The 18,121-nt window shown below is 41.0% G+C and overlaps 1 protein-coding gene across 1 annotated transcript; it reads right to left on the bottom strand.

Moving 5' to 3' along the window:
* Window positions 1-8,976: 8,976 nt before the first annotated feature.
* LOC115203199 (tryptophan 5-hydroxylase 1) lies at window positions 8,977-16,955 on the bottom strand. Its single transcript, XM_029767642.1, has 11 exons — window positions 16,770-16,955; window positions 15,053-15,208; window positions 14,243-14,435; window positions 13,759-13,859; window positions 13,139-13,206; window positions 12,681-12,877; window positions 12,357-12,492; window positions 10,826-10,952; window positions 10,616-10,711; window positions 10,378-10,511; window positions 8,977-10,242 (listed from the first exon to the last, which is right to left on the bottom strand). Exons 1-11 carry the CDS (start codon window positions 16,869-16,871, stop codon window positions 10,068-10,070), a joined length of 1,485 nt encoding a protein of 494 aa, XP_029623502.1. The 5' UTR covers window positions 16,872-16,955; the 3' UTR covers window positions 8,977-10,067.
* Between the last annotated feature and the right edge of the window lie 1,166 nt (window positions 16,956-18,121).

Here is an 18,121-nt window from a genome sequence, read left to right as displayed (position 1 = left end):
TCTCTCTCTCTCTCTCTCTCTCGCTCTCTCTGTAGATGTTGCTTAGAGATCACAATGTCTGCCTTTTGTCTTTCTGTGTTTTCACACTGGCTATTGATATCATTTTCTTTACTTTACTCATCTGTGGCTTAGCGTTCTCAATATCTTGTTTGTGTAATGTCATTATTGTGCTGCTGTACACGCAAAGGTTTTTTTCTTTTTTTGAAAGACCAAGAAAGGATTGACACTGTCACACGGAGATGTACACACAACACAGACTATTATGCATGTCCCATTATAACAGGACACCTGCTGTACTGTTGGTAACTCTATCCACATGGCTGCATATTTTATATAAAAACATATTATACAACATACATACTGTACATACAATAGAAACACATGTTTTCTTATTCTAAACTGCTCCTATAACTCTAAAAGCACTTTTACCACTTGCATGGCAACTTAAACAAGTTTGTCCCATGTTTTGTAGATACTCTATGACAGTTACTGAGTGATTGCATTCTCTGGGCTGGGAGGGAAGGAAAGCAGGGAGAGGGAGCTAGAAGAGACTCTCTCATCCCTTTTGCCTATTTCTGCACAATAAATAACAGACTCTCAGATCTGTGTTCCCCATCGGCTGCTGTATCACCACACTGACTGTTCCTTTGAGAGGAACATAGGGATGTGAGCCATAGCGATAGAAGACTCATCATGGATATAACCCATTTTGGCATGAACATTGCCATTGAGGGCTTCCACCATGCTTCTGCCATTTTGAAGTAGTCACATTAGTCGACTGGGTGGGAATTCCTATGGGCTGTAGCCTCAACGGCGCTGCCCATGCTGTCACAGACGTTATAATGGCACAGATATAAAGATGAGTCCTCTATCTAGCTCTATGGTGTACTGTAAGGACACAGGTTGCCGTTAGAGGGTGCTAGAGAAGAGGAGTACAGAGAGTGCAATAGCCAGGGTGGGAGATAGCAGAACGTAGAAAAGGAGATGGGAAGAAAGTGTTGTAGACCACGAAGAAGACCATGATTGAAGCCCATGGTAAGTTAAGTGTTTGAACCAGACTTGTGACTGTTGGGCTGGAATAAAAACCGGCACACACTGCAGACCTCCAGGACCAGAGTTGTCCATCCCTGTTATAAAGCGATGAAAATCTCACAGTTGAGTGTCTGTGTAGTAGCAGAGTTAGTATTAAACCATGATGCTTTGATGCATTGAGCTTTGTGGTTCCAGAACCTAATGTTGTCAGCAGTCACTTCTTCTTCCCCTGTCACACCATGCAGGAGGATGGAACAGGGGTCTCTGAAATTTTAATGCTAGGCAATTAAACCTTCATAACCGTTTGGGTAGGCCAGCCGGCATGCAGGGCGGGTGATGGATATAAAGGAGGTTAGAGCAACCAAGGCCCCTAGAGAGCTGGAAGGGGGAAATATGAACCTGGAGCTAAATGAAGAAACCATGGATGGGGTAAAAATAGACCAAAAAGCTCAGACCATGAGCCTGCAGAATCTGACCTGCTGCCAGGGCATGTTTGAACATGTCTGCTTTGATTGCTGTGCTCCTACTGTGGTCTTGTCAGGAGTTATGATTAGTTCATTCATAGCGAGTGACAAGAAAACTGTGTTTGTTTAACATTAGAAGTTCTGATGTCTTTTGCGCCCAGTCAATTCCCAGTCAGTCCCCAGTCAGCGGAATCTTGGATGTTTACGAGGCTTTGAAGCACATTTGAAACAACACGTCATTGGAGATTCATATAATGCTCACTCATGAGATGATAACCTTGACAAGGGAAAATATGGTCAATAAACACATGTTCATGTAAAATGTATTGATCAGCGCCTTTCCTTGAGTGTGTAGGCCATGGAGGTTACAGAGTGCTCATCCACTGTTGGTGTCATGTGTTTAGGGCAGAGATGGCGGGTGAAGACAAGGGCAGATCAGTTTTGAATATACAGTAGAGGACTGGGACCCTGAGCATCTGCTGTTCATGGCCATAAATAACTCACCTCAGTAGAGTTCCAGTAAAGTTCCAGATTTCTATTTGAGATTTTATTAGAATTCCCACTAGTCTTACTGGAGTCCGGCACATAATGAAAAAGACATTACAGAAAAAAGACTTTCCAATTTACATACATTTAAAAATATTAACATGTAGTGTGTGTGTGCATCTATCAGTTACACATACATGTCAGTACAAACACACAACAAGTAGGTCACATGGGGGAGATGCATTGTGCTATAAGGTGTTGCCTTATTTGTTTTTTGAAACCAGGTTTGCTGTTCACTTGAGCTATATAAGATGGAATGGAGTTCCATGCAATCATGGCTCTGTATAATACTGTACATTGACTTGAATTTGTTCTGCACATGGGGGCTGTGAAAAGACCCCTGGTGGCTTGTCTGGTGCGGTGAGTGTGTATTTGTATTTGTATTTATTATGGATCCTCATTACTCTTCCTGGGATCCGGCAGAATTAAGGCAGTTATATAATTTTTAAAACATTACCAATACATTCATTACAGAATTCATAACACACTAAGTGTGTGCCCTCAGGCCCATACTCCACTACCAGATATCTACAACACAAAATCTATGTGTACCTGTGTGTGTATAGTGTGTATGTTATCATATGTGTGTATGCATGTGTCTTTGCCTATGTTTGTGTTACTTCACAGTCCCTGCTGTTCCGTAAGGTGTCAGACGGTTGCTAGGAGTGGTGGTAGGAGTCAGGCGCAGAGAGCAGAGGTACGGAACTTTGTGTTTATTTAAACAAAAACACAACACGATCGACGCCAACACAAACGGCGTGGAAAAAATGGCAAGTGCCCAAAACAGGTGCACAGCATGCATACAATATTACAGTAGTAAATCGCCAGCACATCCAACTACAAAAACACAACCTGACGCTAAAATAATCCCGCACAACACTGGGCGGGCTAACCAGGCTTAAATAACCAAAATCAAAAGACCAAATGAGGAACAGGTGCAAACAATAAGACATACCAAACGAAAAGGAAAAAGGGATCAGCGGCGGCTAGTAGGTCGGTGACGACGACCCCGAGCGCCGCCCGAGCAGGCAGGGGAGCCACCTTCGGTGGGATTCGTGACATAAGGTGTATTTTTACTTGCTTTTTAAATCTGATTCTACTGCTTGCATCAGTTACCTGATGTGGAATAGAGTTCCATGTAGTCATGGCTCTATGTAGTACTGTGCGCCTCCCATATTCTGTTCTGGATTTGGGGACTGTGAAGAGACCTATGGTGGCATGTCTTGTGGGGTATGCATGGGTATCCGCGTCGTCTGCTAGTATTTTAAACAGATAGCTCGGTACCTTCAGCTTGTCAACACCTCTTACGAAAACAAGTAATGATGATGTCAAACTCTCTTCCACTTTGAGCCATGAGAGATTGACATGCATGTCATTAATGTTAGCTCTCCATGTACTTTTACGTGCTGCCCTGTTCTGAGCCAAATGCAATTTTCCTAAGTCCCTCTTCGTTACACCTGACCACACTACTGAACAGTAGTCCAGGTGTGACAAAACCAGGACCTGTAGGACCTGCCTTGTTGATAGTGTTGTTAAGAATGCACAGCAGCGCTTTATTATGGACAGACTTTTCCCCATCTTAGCTAACTGTTGTATCAATATGTTTTGACCATGACAGTTTACAATCCAGGGTTACTCCAAGCAGTTTAGTCACCTCAACTTGCTCAATTTCCACATTATTCATTTCGAGATGTCGTTGAGGTTTAAGGTTTAGTGAATTATTTGTCCCAAATACAATGCTTTTAGTTTTGGAAATATTTAGGACTAACTTATTCCTTGATACCCATTATGAAACTAACTGCAGCTCTTTGTTAAGTGATTTCAGTAATTTCAGTCGCTGTAGAAGCTGACGGGTATAGTGTTGAGCCATCCGCATACATATACACACTAGCCTTACTCAAAGCTAGTGGCATGTTGTTAGTAAAGATTGAAAAAAGCAAGGGGCCTAAACAGCTACCCTGGGGAATTCCTGCTTCATTGCCATGTGTAAGTTGACTATGCAAACAATTTGGAATTTCCAACACATTAATGTTTCTTATAAAAACAAGAGGGGATGCAGTCAGTCTTTCCTCAACTCTTAGCCAAGAGAGACTGGCATGCATAGTATTGATATTAGCCCTCTGGGCAAGCTGAAGATTAACAAGGTTCTTCTCTTCACAGATGTTGGGCATAACAGTATGGAGGGAGTCATGTACAGCTATATAAAGACCTGTATAATCATGTGAAAACAATCCACACAGAAAAAGAGAGAACAGTGTGTCACACTAACACTATAGCAAATGTTGATTACACACACACAAGAACATAACGTTTTACTGTCCTCCTGGTCTTCCTTAGAGATTAGTCTCTGGAGAGAGGTTCGGTATCTCTGGATGATGTCACATTCTATTATTATTTTTACTTGTTATCAAATCAAATGTTATTCGTCACATACACATGTTCAGTAGGTGTAGCGAAATGCTTATGCTTCTAGCTCCGACAATGCAGTAATAGCTAACAAGTAATATCTAACAGTTTCACAACATAGAGTTGAAGTTGGAAGTTTACATACACCTTAGCCAAATACATTTAAACTCAGTTTTTCACAATTCCTGACATATAATCCTAGCAATAATTCCCTGTTTTAGGTCAGTTAGGATCACCACTTTATTTTAAGAATGTGAAATGTCAGAATAATAGTAGAGGGAATGATTCATTTCAGATTTTATTTATTTCATCACATTCCAGTGGGTCAGAAGTTTACATATACTCAATTAGTATTTGGTAGCACTGACTTTATATGATTTAACTTGGGTCAAATGTTTCAGGTAGCCTTCCACAAGTTTCCCACAATAAGTTGAGTGAAATTTGGCCCATTCCTCCTGACAGAGCTGGTGTAACTGAGACAGGTTTGTAGGCCTCCTTGCTTGCACACACTTTTTCAGTTCTGCCCACACATTTTGAGGTCAGGGCTTTGTGATGGCCACTCCAATACCTTGACTTTTTGTCCTTAAGCCATTTTGCCACAACTTTGGAGGTATGCTTGGGGTCGTTGTCCATTTGGAAGATCCATTTGCGACCAAGCTTTAACTTCCTGACTGATGTCTTGAGATGTTGCTTCAATATATCCACATAATTTTTCTGCCTCATCATGCCATCTATTTTGTGAAGTGCACCAGTCCCTCCTGCAGCAAAGCACCCCCACAACATGATGCTGCCACCCCTGTGATTCACGGTTGGGATGGTGTTCTTCGGCTTGCAAGCTTCCCCTTTTTCCTCCAAACATAACGATGGTCATTATGGCCAAACAGTTCTATTTTTGTTTCATCAGACCAGAGGACATTTCTCCTAAAAGTACGATCGTTGTCCCCATGTGCAGTTGCAAACCGTAGTCTGGCTTTTTTTATGGGGGTTTTGGAGCAGTGGCTTCCTCCTTGCTGAGCGGCCTTTCAGGTTATGTCGAAATAGGACTTGTTTTACTGTGGATATAGATACTTTTGTAGCTGTTTCCTCCAGCATCTTCACAAGGTCCTTTGCTGTTGTTCTGGGATTGATTTGCACTTTTCGCACCAAAGTACGTTCATCTCCAGGAGACAGAACGCGTCTAATTCCTGAGCGGTATGACGGCTGCGTGGTCCCATGGTGTATATACTTGCGTACTTTGTTTGTACAGATGAACGTGGTACCTTCAGGCGTTTGGAAATTGCTCCCAAGGATGAACCAGACTTGTGGAGGTCTACAATTTTGTTTCTGAGGTCTTGGCTGATTTCTTTTGATTTTCCCATGTTGTCAAGCAAAGAGGCACTGAGTTTGAAGGTAGGCCTTGAAATGCATCCACAGGTACACCTCCAATTGACTCAGATGATGTCAATTAGCCTATCAGAAGCTTCTAAAGCCATGACATCATTTTCTGGAATTATCCAAGCTGTTTAAAGGCACAGTCAACTTAGCGTATGTAAACTTTTGAACCACTGGAGTTGTGATACAGTGAATTATAAGTGAAATAATCTGTCTGTAAACAATTGTTGGAAAAATTACTTGTGCCATGCACAAAGTAGATGTCCTAACCGACTTGCTAAAACTATAGTTTGTTAACAAGAATTTTGTGGAGTGGTTGAAAAATGAGTTTTAATGGCTCCAACCTAAGTGTATGTAAGCTTCGGACTTCAACTGTACACCCAAAATACAGGTAAATCTATGTAAGGAATGGATTAAGAATATATATACGTATATGTCAGAGCGGCATTGAACTAAGATAAAGTGGCATAGTACAGAGTACAGTATATACATATGAGATCGGTGATGCAATATTTACAAATAATTAAAGTGACTAAGATACCGTAGAATAGTATAGAGTACAGTTTACACATATGAGATGAGTAATGCAAGATACGGCGACATTATTAAGTGGCTAGTGTTTCATTTCCTTAAATTGGCCAGTGATTCCTAATCTATGTCTATAGGCAGCAGCCTCTGATGTGCTGGAGATGGCTGTTGTCAGGGGTGTAGTATAGAATACAATACAGTATATACATATGAAATGGGTGATGCAATATGTAAACACAATTTAAAAGTGACTAAGATACCGTAGAATAGTGTTGAGTGCAGTTTATACACATGAGATGAGTAATGCTAGATATGGAACATTATTAAAGTGGCTAGTGATCCATTTCTATAAAGTGGCCAGTGATTCCTAATCTGTGTCTATACAGTACGCAGTCGGAAAACACGTGACACACCTCTACCTCCCTCACTCACAACGTGATGCCATCACCGTCTCATAAATCAGCCAAGGACATGAGAGAAATTAATGTGATTCCTTTTAAGGCTTTTATGTGCCCTGTGTTTCCCATGTAACATACGTATGAGCACACATGCAGCTCCTAAGTGCCCCTGTCATATTAATCACAGTTATTGACTTGCAGATGGAACGTATAACCTTTATTCATCCATCTTCAAGGCCTGGTCAAGTCAGACACAAATCATAAATACAAAGTTTGGCGGAATGTACACACACGCGCACACACACACACACACACATACATGCACAAATGCAGACACACAGAGGCATAGGCAGGGCCGTGGACACTGACATGTACAGTATCAGCTCATATAAATACACACACATTTCACACACATTCTCCCTTTTAAATCAACCTATATGCAATAAGCGACACTTCTCTTTAATTATATTCTCTTTCTCTCTCATCGGCAATGCCTATTCAACATGACCAAACGAACATGTCTTCAGTGTTTGCGAAAGTATATCCTAGGAGTATGGGGGAAAACCATTATCACAGCAGTGAGATAGATGACAGCACAGGCCAAGGCTCCAGCTCCAATTCTCCAGTCTACCTCACCTGATCCTGCATCAAACCACCTTATGGCTTCATGTCCATCCTGCATTCTCACTCTGATCAATACCCCAATGTGTGAGGTGTGTCTTGAGAACAAATACTCCATAGGCAATTAATGCATATAGTGCCTGTTCTGTGTGATGCCAATTGTAGGCCCGTCATAACTTTGAAAAATGATTCATTGCACAAATGCTACCAGGCCATAACCAAGGTTGACCCCTCCTGCCATCTGTGAGAGTTACTATTTTTCCAAAAAGTTATGCAATCCCTCCCCCCTCTGGCCATCGATTTATATTGCAGCCGGTGAAGAATAGAGTCTTCTGTTAAACAATCTCATTTGTTTTAGCTTACTTTACTTTTAGCTTTTTTTTAGCTTACTTTAAAGGTACTTACACTGAATAAAAATATAAACGCAACATGCAACAATTTCAACAAATTTACTGAGTGACAGTTCATATAAGGAAATCAGTCAATTGAAATAAATTAGGCCCTAATCTATGGATTTCACATGACTGGGAATATAGATATGCATCTGTTGGTCTCAGATACCTTACTAAAAAGGTAGGGGCGTGGATCAGAAAACCAGTCAGTATCTGGTGTGACCACCATTTGTCTCATGCAGCGCGACACATGTCCTTTGCATAGAGTTGATCAGGCTGTTGATTGTGGCCTGTGGAATGTTGTCCCAATCCTCTTCAATTGCTGTGCGAAGTTGCTGGATATTGTCGGGAACTGGAACAGGCTGTTGTACACGTCAATCCAGAGCATCCCAAACATGCTCAATGGGTGACATGTCTGGTGAGTACGCAGGTCATCAGCTTCCAGGAATTGTGTACAGATCCTTGCGACATGGGGCTGTGCATTATCATGCTGAAACATGAGGTGATGGCGGCGGATGAATGGCATGACAGTGGGCCTCGGGATCTCGTCACGGTATCTCTGTGCATTCAAATTGCAATTGATAAAATGCAATTGTGTTCGTTGTCCGTAGCTTATGCCTGCCCATTCCATAACCCCGTCGCCAACATGGCGTGGTTACACGTGGTTACATGGTCTGCGGTTGTGAGGCCGGTTGGATTTATTGCCAAATTCTCTAAAGCGACATTAGTGACAGCTTAGGTAAAGACATTCCTGCAGTCAGAATGCCAATTGCACACTCCCTCAAAACTTGAGACATCGGTGGCATTGTGTTGTGTGACAAAATGGGACATTTTAGAGTGGCCTTTTATTGTCCCCAGCACCAGGCGCACCTGTTAATGACCATGCTGTTTAATGAACTTCTTGATATGCCACACCAGTCAGGTGGATGGATTAACTTGGCAAATGAAAAATGCTCACTAAAAGCAATGTAAACAAATTTGTGCACAAAATTTGAGAGAAATAAGCTTTGTGTGTGTGGAACATTTCTGGGATATTTTTGTTCAGCTCATGAAACATCCTCCTTTACATGTTGCTTTTACATATATCCTCCTGAATGTGGCTGGATGTGGGTAGCTGGATGTGGCTAGCTTTTTATGTGTTCGCTAAGGAAATTTGAATTATGATGATTAGTAATTATTAGCAATCATTATAATTTTAGCACATAGTATAACACAGTGTGTGAACATAGAGTACATTTAATGAGAAGAAAAACAGAACAAAGCAACTACTGTAAATATTTCCCTATAACTAGACGCCCAGAATGCAGACACACACTTCCCAATGCAAGGATTGGTTTACCAGGGATCTATTTACACAAATTATTTTTCAATAGAAGTACATTCATGTCATCATCCAAACACTAATACATGCACATAAATTCCTTCCTTGAACATCTTATGCGAAATAGACCGCTGGAGGTCAACAGCAGCAGAAGGCCGATAAGGTACACACACACACACACACACACACACACACACACACACACACACACACACACACACGCACACGCACACGCACACGCACACGCACACGCACACACACACACACACACACACAATCAATCTTATAATACTACCATATTTCTATGCTTTGTGCAATGTGATAATACATGTACACAGACTGTCAATCACTATACACACAAGCATGTAACTTTACATCCACACTAGGACATTCACACATTTATTGAAACGGCGTATGCCAATAGAGTACAATACAATATCTATAAGACTCCTGTTGCACTAACATAGAACTTTCAATAGAAAAGAAATACAGTATATAAAAAACAATAGAATATTAGTAATTATAAGCAAGAGCCAAGGAAAGGTCAGTTTCGGTCACATTCTAATCATCCTTTGTCAATATCATTATTCAAATGACAAACTCAAAAATGTATTGAATTTCAAAGTAAACTACTGGCTAATAATTTAATGAAGAGAATATAAAGTTAGAATTTTAAGAGTTATTTATTTTGTAGGTAAAGGCTGGTTGGGGATATCAGTGAGTAGGATTAAAGCAGTGAGCTGCTCGGTAAGGATCAGGTGGTAGACAACTACAGACAGCAGTACAGGGCTGTGTCAGGTATATGGTTGTAACATTTCCAAAAATTCCCATGTTTTCCAAAAATCCTGGTTGGAGGATATCAGATATCTTGCTTATTCCCTCCTTATTCTGTTAATCCTCCAACCGGGATTTCTGGACTACCTGTAAATGTTGGGAAAGTTACCAGAATTTTGCAACCCATGTCAAGTATGAGGGCCAGGCAGGCAGGTCAGACAGCGTAGTGTTTGTTAAGGCGCTGTAGGGCGTCGCCCACGATGTCCAGTTCATGTCTCAGATCCTCCACCATGCTGTTGATACTGGATGTGTCCTTCAGCACGTCCACACTGTGGGTGTAGGGGTTGTACCTCACTGTAAATGGACGCTTGATGGTCTTGGCAAACTCTCTGTGTGCATAAGAACAGATGATGACAAAACATAACACTGCCCAGGTTTAGAAAGGTGAAAGAATATTTTATTAGCCCATTAACAGTTTATTTTCCCACAGAACAGCCAAGAATGCAACTTCATGAACAACCTACCTCATCTTGACTTTGGCCTCTTCAAAGCTCTCTGACACAAAGTAGACATCTTGGAATGTAGTGATAATGCACTCCTGCTTGCAGGTGACTTTGGGGTCAAAGGGCATGATCTTTGCATTGCCAGAGAGTGCATGCTGTATGAGGGAAAAAGTATCTTAGGATTCTTCCTTTGCATCAGATGGTGTTTTTACGCTTTAAATGGTGTTTGAATATGAATATGAATATTAAATGCTTTTACTTTCAGCTCACTGATAGAAGAGAGAAGTCCTGCGCCGTAGGCTCTCATCTTTCCCTCCTGTTTACACAGGCCAAACTCTACTGTGAAAAAGTAACACTGTAAAACAAAAACACAAAAAGCCAACAACGTTTAAATATCTCAGTTAGACAAGAAAAACAGTTCAATTCAAGCACGGTGTTTGGATATTTGTATCATGGAAACAGCACTTACGGTGGCCAGCGTCTGGACAGACTCATCTGAGGCCCCCAGAGAAGCCAGACCTATCTCCTGGGAGAACTGGGCAAAACTAGGCTCCGCCAGCAGAGGGACATGACCCAACAGCTCATGACACGTGTCTCTGTAATTCACACATAAACACACACATACATACAGTATGTGGATTGTTAAGCTTGTGGGCAGATATGTGCAACTTTGTGACAGTGTAACCAAGTGTTCTTCCATTTTGATTTTTGAAACAATCAATGAATCGTGGACTTCAGGAAACAGCAGAGGGAGCACCCCCCTATCCACATTGACGGGACAGTAGTGGAGAAGGTGGAAAGTTTTAAGTTCCTCGGCGTACACATCACTGAAAAACTGAAATGGTCTACTCACACAGACAGTGTGGTGAAGAAGGCAAAACAGTGCCTCTTCAAGCTCAGGAGGCTGAATAAATTTGTCTTGTCACCTGTAAACCTCACAAACTTTTACAGATGCACAATTGAGAGCATCCTGTCGGGCTGTATCACCACCTGGCATGGCAACTGCACCGCCCACAACCGCAGGGCTCTCCAGAGGGTGGTGCGGTCTGCACAATGCATCACCGGGGGCAAACTACCTGCCTGCCCTCCAGGACACCTACAGCACCCAATGTCACAAGAAGGCCAAAAAGATCATCAAGGACAACAACCAACCGAGCCACTGCCTGTTCACCCCGCTATCATCCAGAAGGCGAGATCAGTACAGGTGCATCAATGCTGGGACCGAGAGACTAAAAAACAGCTTCTATCTCAAGGCCATCACACTGTTAAACAGCCATCACTAGCACAGAGAGACGGCTGCCTACCTACATACAGACTTGAAATCAGTGGCTTCTCAAATAAATGGAACACTAGTCACTTTAATAATACCACTTTAATACTGTTTACATATCTTGCATTACTCATCTCATATGTATATACTGTATTCTATACTATCTATTCCATCTTTGCCTATGCCGCTCTGTCATTGCTCATCCATATATTTATATATTCTTGTTCCATTCCATTCCGTATTCCATTAGGTATTTGATGTGGAATTGTTAGATATTACTTGTTAGATATTGCTGCACTGTCGGAACTAGAAGCACAAGCATTTCGCTACACTCACAGTAACATCTGCTAACCATGTGTATGTGACCAATAAAATGGGATTTGATTTGAATGATTATGTATGCAGAAGCACATTTGAGTACCTATCTCATACTGGACTGTAGCTGTGGAAAATGTCCTTTTGAGTTGCAATCAGCCGGAAGAGTTAAGTTTGCTTAGGGATGTGACAGACCAGGCTTGTTCAATGAAATACAGGCTCTTTATATGGAATGATACTCTATGTTTCTTTATGATGATTTTTGGTATGGTGACATACTGCTATGTTTATGTGACTATGAACATCACACTAATATACTTACCATCAGATGGATGTGTTCAACAATGAAAGTAAATTAACATTTGCCAAGACCAACTTCTCCTTATTAATGTAACATGTGTCAAGGGGTACTTACGGCTCAGGTGTGTAGAGAGGGTCAGAGCTGTGGCGAACATACTGAGTGCAGTGGAAAACCCGGAAAGCCAAACCTGCCAGAAAGTCTCGTGGGGAGAGGTAACCTGCCACGGGCCGAATGATAAAGCCTGTGCGTTCTGATGAAACACACACATACGTTTCTACTCATGTAAAAGGCCACAACGCATTCAGCAACATCTAATTTGATACCCCTTAATCCACACTCTTTATTTTACAATAGCCTTCATTATGCTGATAAACCTGAGCATCAGACTGAATGAGACTGTGTGGTGTCATGTACAGCGGCAGACTCTGCCTGTCTCACCTCTGAGGAAGTGTGACACATCTTCCAGCTGGGGGATGTTGTCCTCCCTGCAGTCACAGTGCTTGGACAGCAGTGGCAGGTTCTTCAGGTACTCCCGGCAAGCATGGGTTGGATACAGCTTATTGAGCTCCCGATAGACCACACCCCATGTCTTCACCTCCTCCTCTGTGAACTCAATATGCGGAATTGGTTCCCCACTAAAAGAGAGGGAGAAAGAGAGAGAAAGAAAGAAAGATAATGAAAGAGAGTAGCGCTACAATGAAGGCCATCATTGGCCATCATTGTAAATAAGAATTTGTTCTTAACAAATTTGCCTAGTTAAATAAAGGTTACCTTTTTCTTAAATACAGTGGAAATGTCTAACTATACCTGTGTGCATTAGGACATTGAAGTATTACATACACATAGTGTCATAGCTTTCCAAATCAGATTTCACATAGCATGATAATATGACCTACTGTTTGTAGCTCATGGCAAGATCAGCAAAGTGTTTCCTTCTTTTGCGGTAGACGTTGTCCTTGAAGCCCTGCAGACAGAAAAGATAAGTAATTGATGTGTGACAGCAACTCATGCACTGACTTACTGAGTGGCTATTCCGTAAGTGTGCCGCTTATCACAATATAAGTATTAGTCTAATCCTCCATCTGCCACTCTAATACAGTCAGTGTAGCTCTAACTGGCTTTGATAGTTGTACCATTGTCACAAGTGCGCCTCCTGTTTCAGTAGGTCAGTGAGAGTCTGAGACATAGAAATCCTATATTATGAATTATAGGATATCTCGTGGCCTACGGTGGTCTAGCGGTCTAAGCCGCTGACCCTGGCACAAATGTATACCAGAGTCAGCATGGATTCAAATCAGGCCCATTGCCATTTGACTCCCCCTATCTTCTCTGTCTTCCCTGTCTTCCCAACAGTGTTCTATCTCTTCAATAAAAGCTCAATAACTACAAAAGGAGCGTGACTGCCACACTCATTAAAAATAATATTTAAAAAATAATTATAGGATATCTATGGTCAGACAGGCTTGCAACTAGAATGTAAAGTCATTGACCAGAGCATATTAGAAGGTATGCCTACTGGGTGATCAGCATCCAGGTCTAAGCCATACATCAAGACACGGTTAGCACACATGTCCAGGTCCGAGATTGTCTTTGGGAACCAGGGAATATCTTCAGTGTCTGAAACAAAAAAACATGGGATGATCTGGGATGGTCTCTGCACTAGATTTTAGTAATGTCCAGGGCTATCCGGGATCTTTGGGACATCCTTACCCCACTGAAGTTTATATCTAAAATGGTTAAGGTAAGGGTTAGGGTTATGGTTATGGATAGGTAAGGGATATGGTTATGGTTCGGGTAAGGCTAGGGGTTAAGGTTAGGGTGTGGGGTAGGGACGTCCCAAGGATTCCGGATAGCACTGACCCTTTAGTAACCTCATACAACAATCCGAAAGTCTCTCTTTCGCTACACGCAGCGGTAATTAGTCTGGTAATAGGTAATAGGCCTACCCGGCTAGACTTTAGGGACTCTGAAATCATTTCAAAAGTAGCAGCTAGGCCTACCTTCTTCAGGCAGGCTGGAATTGTCAGGTTGGTCATGGTCCATATCAACTACGTTGGCGGCGTGCTTATGTAGCAGCTCAGTGAGCTCCTTGAGTTGCTCGTGGCTGCTGTCACAGTCAACAAAGATCTCAAACTCTGAGCCACGCCGCCTCGATTTTCGGGACTCGATGTGAACAAGGTTGACGTGGTTCTCCTGGTGATGATTATATAACAAGACATTTAAAGTTATCTAGATGTACATGATAATGTCTCTACCAGTGTTGGGGAAGTTACTCTGTAAAAATAGTTTACAAAGCTACAAATTACTTCACACAGGAGGAAGTTAAGCTCCACTAAAGCTACCCTTAAGAAAAATATAGTTTAATTAACTAAAGTTACTACATCCAAACTACTTTTGATAATTGATCATATCAACATTTGAAATGTCATAGACTACAAGTTGCATGAACAGATCACTTTGGAGTCAGATGTTATCAGAATGTGTAATTTGGCCTATTAAACACAAAAACTATGTTTCAAGTGAGAATTAGGCAAGTCCAATGCTGAAAAATTAAGGAAATTATTTCCTACATCACCCATATTTTATTTTTTGCAACAAAAAAAGTAGTCTGTAGTTCCAGTGTTTAGCTACACCGCTACATGCACCAAAAGGTACTGAAAACGACCAAGATTTTAATTGAGGTCAACTACCACCAAACTACTGCAAAATGCAGTTAAATTACTAGTGGAACTACATGTAGTTCACTACTTCCCAACACTACCATCACCCGTTTGGTATGTGATAGCCTACTTTAAAATATTCAACCTTACTTGAAAAAGTTTTAGTGCCTTAACTAGCCCGCCAACTTCATTCTTGAGGGAGAAGGCGATGGCCGTGCGACCCTTTTCTAAAGAGCGACCATTCTCCCAAGATAAACTCTTGTTATCCTTGTTCTCGTCGATCTTGCTGAATGTACATTTTTTCATCTGTTGGCAAAAGAGAGGGAAAATATTTATGAAAAAAAACCTCGGAGCTGGCTCGGCCTTTTTGTGGAAAGTAAGGATTTAGCAGTGTTTTGTGCTATAATACACAATTTATCAAGGCTGAACAGGAAGTTAATTGTTTTGTAAAAGCACATCACCTCCGATGACAATTTATTTGAAAGGACAAGCTGCGTTTTAGATGGACTGATAGTCATACGGATTTGTTCAATATCCTGTGCGTAATAGCCGTATTTGAACAAGAGTTTGCTAGCCTCACAAAGAAAGGGCAACTAAATCAAACAATGTATTTACACAACCAAAGCCCCCAAAGTGTAAATTAAGAGTAAACAATCACAGTATTCACTGCAGCTGAACGCAAACTAAATACTCCGCCTAATCAGGCTTCGAGATTTCAGCACTGGGCAGCGACAACACTTGGCTGCGCGCAGACGCAACTTTAAAACTGGGACGGCAAATAAAGTATAGGGACAAACTAATAAGATCATCAATTAGACTAATATTGTTAGGTCTAAATATTTGCCACACATTTAATTAGCCTATAGATTGGAAGCGTTAAACTGTCGAATTTTGTTCCGGTAGGCAACATTTATTTTGGCAATGCTGAATTGTGTCTGTCTCATTGTAAAGAGATCTGCAGCAGTAATCGCATTTGGTGACGAATGATAGCGCTCTCCAATCCAAATCCAACTCGGGATTATAGATGGCTACTTTCAGCGCAGCAATAAATCCATCAAGGTAACATATCCTGGACGTATTCTCTTATCATCTTTAGGTGTTCAAATTGTTGATTTTGTCGGTTTGATTTCAGTAGATGCCAAATGTCTTTTGGGGCCAGTCTATGTCGATCATCAGAATATTTGAAGCATTTTTGGAATAGGCTAATTAATCTAAATTAAATGTATATTTACTGACAGGAAATACAATTAAAATCAACATGTTGTACACAAACTTGCAAATGCTTATCAATTACGTGCGTGGTTTTAGTGTATATGTCAATGATATGCCTTAGTCAAGATGCAGTGGCTCGTTGTGAACGCAGACAAATAACGTATTTTGCCTAGTCTGATGTCTGCGAAGATCTGAGGCATAAGCATTCTTTAAAGTTATGACTGCGAGCTCCTTTATTTCACTTTATTCTAATTTATATTACAATGATCTCCTTATTGTATGACGTAGGCTACGCATCACATTTGTCTCCAGATTTAGGTGGCTTATGGCACACCTAAGAGAGCTAGCTAAACCTAACCAGAGGGGAGGTGAAAACTCTGATGGGAACAGAAAATAAATGAACTAATGAAGTGGAGGGTAAGATTACAGATTGGCGCAACAAAAGTAAATCCTTTATGTGTGATAATTGAGATAATTGAAGTCAAAAGTAAAATGCTTCATGTTTGATTATTCAAACCTTTGCCAAAAGCTTATTAATGACACCTAAATACAAGTCACAATTCAACGTAAAATAACTGTTCATTTGTATTGTTCCATGAAAAAAAATGTTTCGTTTAGCCAGTTATTATTTACTTACAATATAAATATAACTTACCTCATTATTCAGTTGCTTTTCCTCGTAACAAGTGTGCAATGAAGAACTCATAGAGTCGAAAGACCTTCCTCTGCGCGGCCCGTCAATCTTGTTTGAATACATGTCAAAGTCCTTTGATTGAAATGTTTGAGTGAGAATAAGTAAGGCAGTCCACTGCTGCTGTAACTGCTATGATATACCTATGAGTCTCTCACTCAAAGCACAAGGCGCCTCAGTATTTATGAACACTGAGTGGAAGGAGGGGGTGGGGATGGGGTGGGGGGAGGGGGTGGAGAGCACGAGTCAGGACGACGCGGAAAATATCACCACTATATGCCTAAATGTAACATGGTAATGGTTATACAACTAATCTCCCATTCATGTCACACACTCATGATTACAAAATATTCACTTTCATGAAGGGAATCAGTAGACATTAATAATGAGGTACTGTTGGTGTAGTTGTGACTGCTTGCTAATTGCCACGAGGGAAATGTAAGCCTATCATACAGCCTACACTAACAACAAAACATCCCACGTCTAAGGGTTTTTATATCGATGTCATCACATACTGTACATAAACTAAATGTTCAACAACACAATCCCAACTACTCATCCCTATAATAAATTCAGCACGACAGCGTAATGGACAGTTCCCCCCTTCTGGACGGTTTTGCGGCTTCCAAAATAAGAGATCTATCTATACCGCACACACAAAACATGACCTGTTGTAGACCTTGACATTTTTACATTTGTTTGGTATAGAATTAGTCATTGTAGTCTTCCTCTTGTTCTCTTTTGAGTGTGGTTAGAGAACGTTTTGAAAGACACCTGCTGAGTAAAGGCCACAGAAAAGACCAAACCTGAATGTAACTAAGAGTATATTAAATAGTGGTGACAGATACTCCTGCCTCGCTTCCCATCGCAGTTTAGGCCTATACAGTCCCTTCGGAAAGTATTCAGACCACTTGACTTTTTCCACTTTTTTTTAAAACTTTACAGTCTTATTCTAAAAAGGATAAAACAAAAACAAATCCTCAGCAATCTACACACAATACCCCATAATGAAAAAGCGAAAACAAGTTTTTAGAAATTGTTGCACATTTTAAAAATACTTTATTTACATAAGTATTCAGACTCTTTGCTATGAGACTCGAAATTGAGCTCAGGTGCATCCTGTTTCCATTGATCATCCTTGAGATGTTTCTACAACTTGATTGGAGTCCACCTGTGGTAAATTCAATTGATTGGACATTATTTGGGAAGGCACATACTTGTCTATATAAGGTCCCACAGTTGATAGTGCATGTTAGAGAATAAACCAAGCCATGAGGTTGAAGGAATTGTCCGTAGAGCTTCGAGACAGGATTGTG

The sequence above is a fragment of the Salmo trutta genome, chromosome 12 (assembly GCF_901001165.1).
Source record: "Salmo trutta chromosome 12, fSalTru1.1, whole genome shotgun sequence".
Lineage (NCBI taxonomy): Eukaryota > Metazoa > Chordata > Actinopteri > Salmoniformes > Salmonidae > Salmo > Salmo trutta.
The sequence above is the reverse complement of the archived record's forward strand: the minus strand, read 5'-3'. Positions and strand labels throughout refer to the sequence as shown.

Bases quoted from the DNA above. Each gene is read 5' to 3' on its own strand.
- LOC115203199 (XM_029767642.1), bottom strand. From the start codon at position 16,871: ATGTATTCAAACAAGATTGACGGGCCGCGCAGAGGAAGGTCTTTCGAC. The intron at 12,878-13,138 runs GTAGGTCATATT...CCTCTCTTTTAG, and splicing joins CTTGCCATGAGCTACAAACA to TGGGGAACCAATTCCGCATA. The intron at 12,493-12,680 runs GTGAGACAGGCA...GTGTTTCATCAG, and splicing joins TGTGTCACACTTCCTCAGAG to AACGCACAGGCTTTATCATT.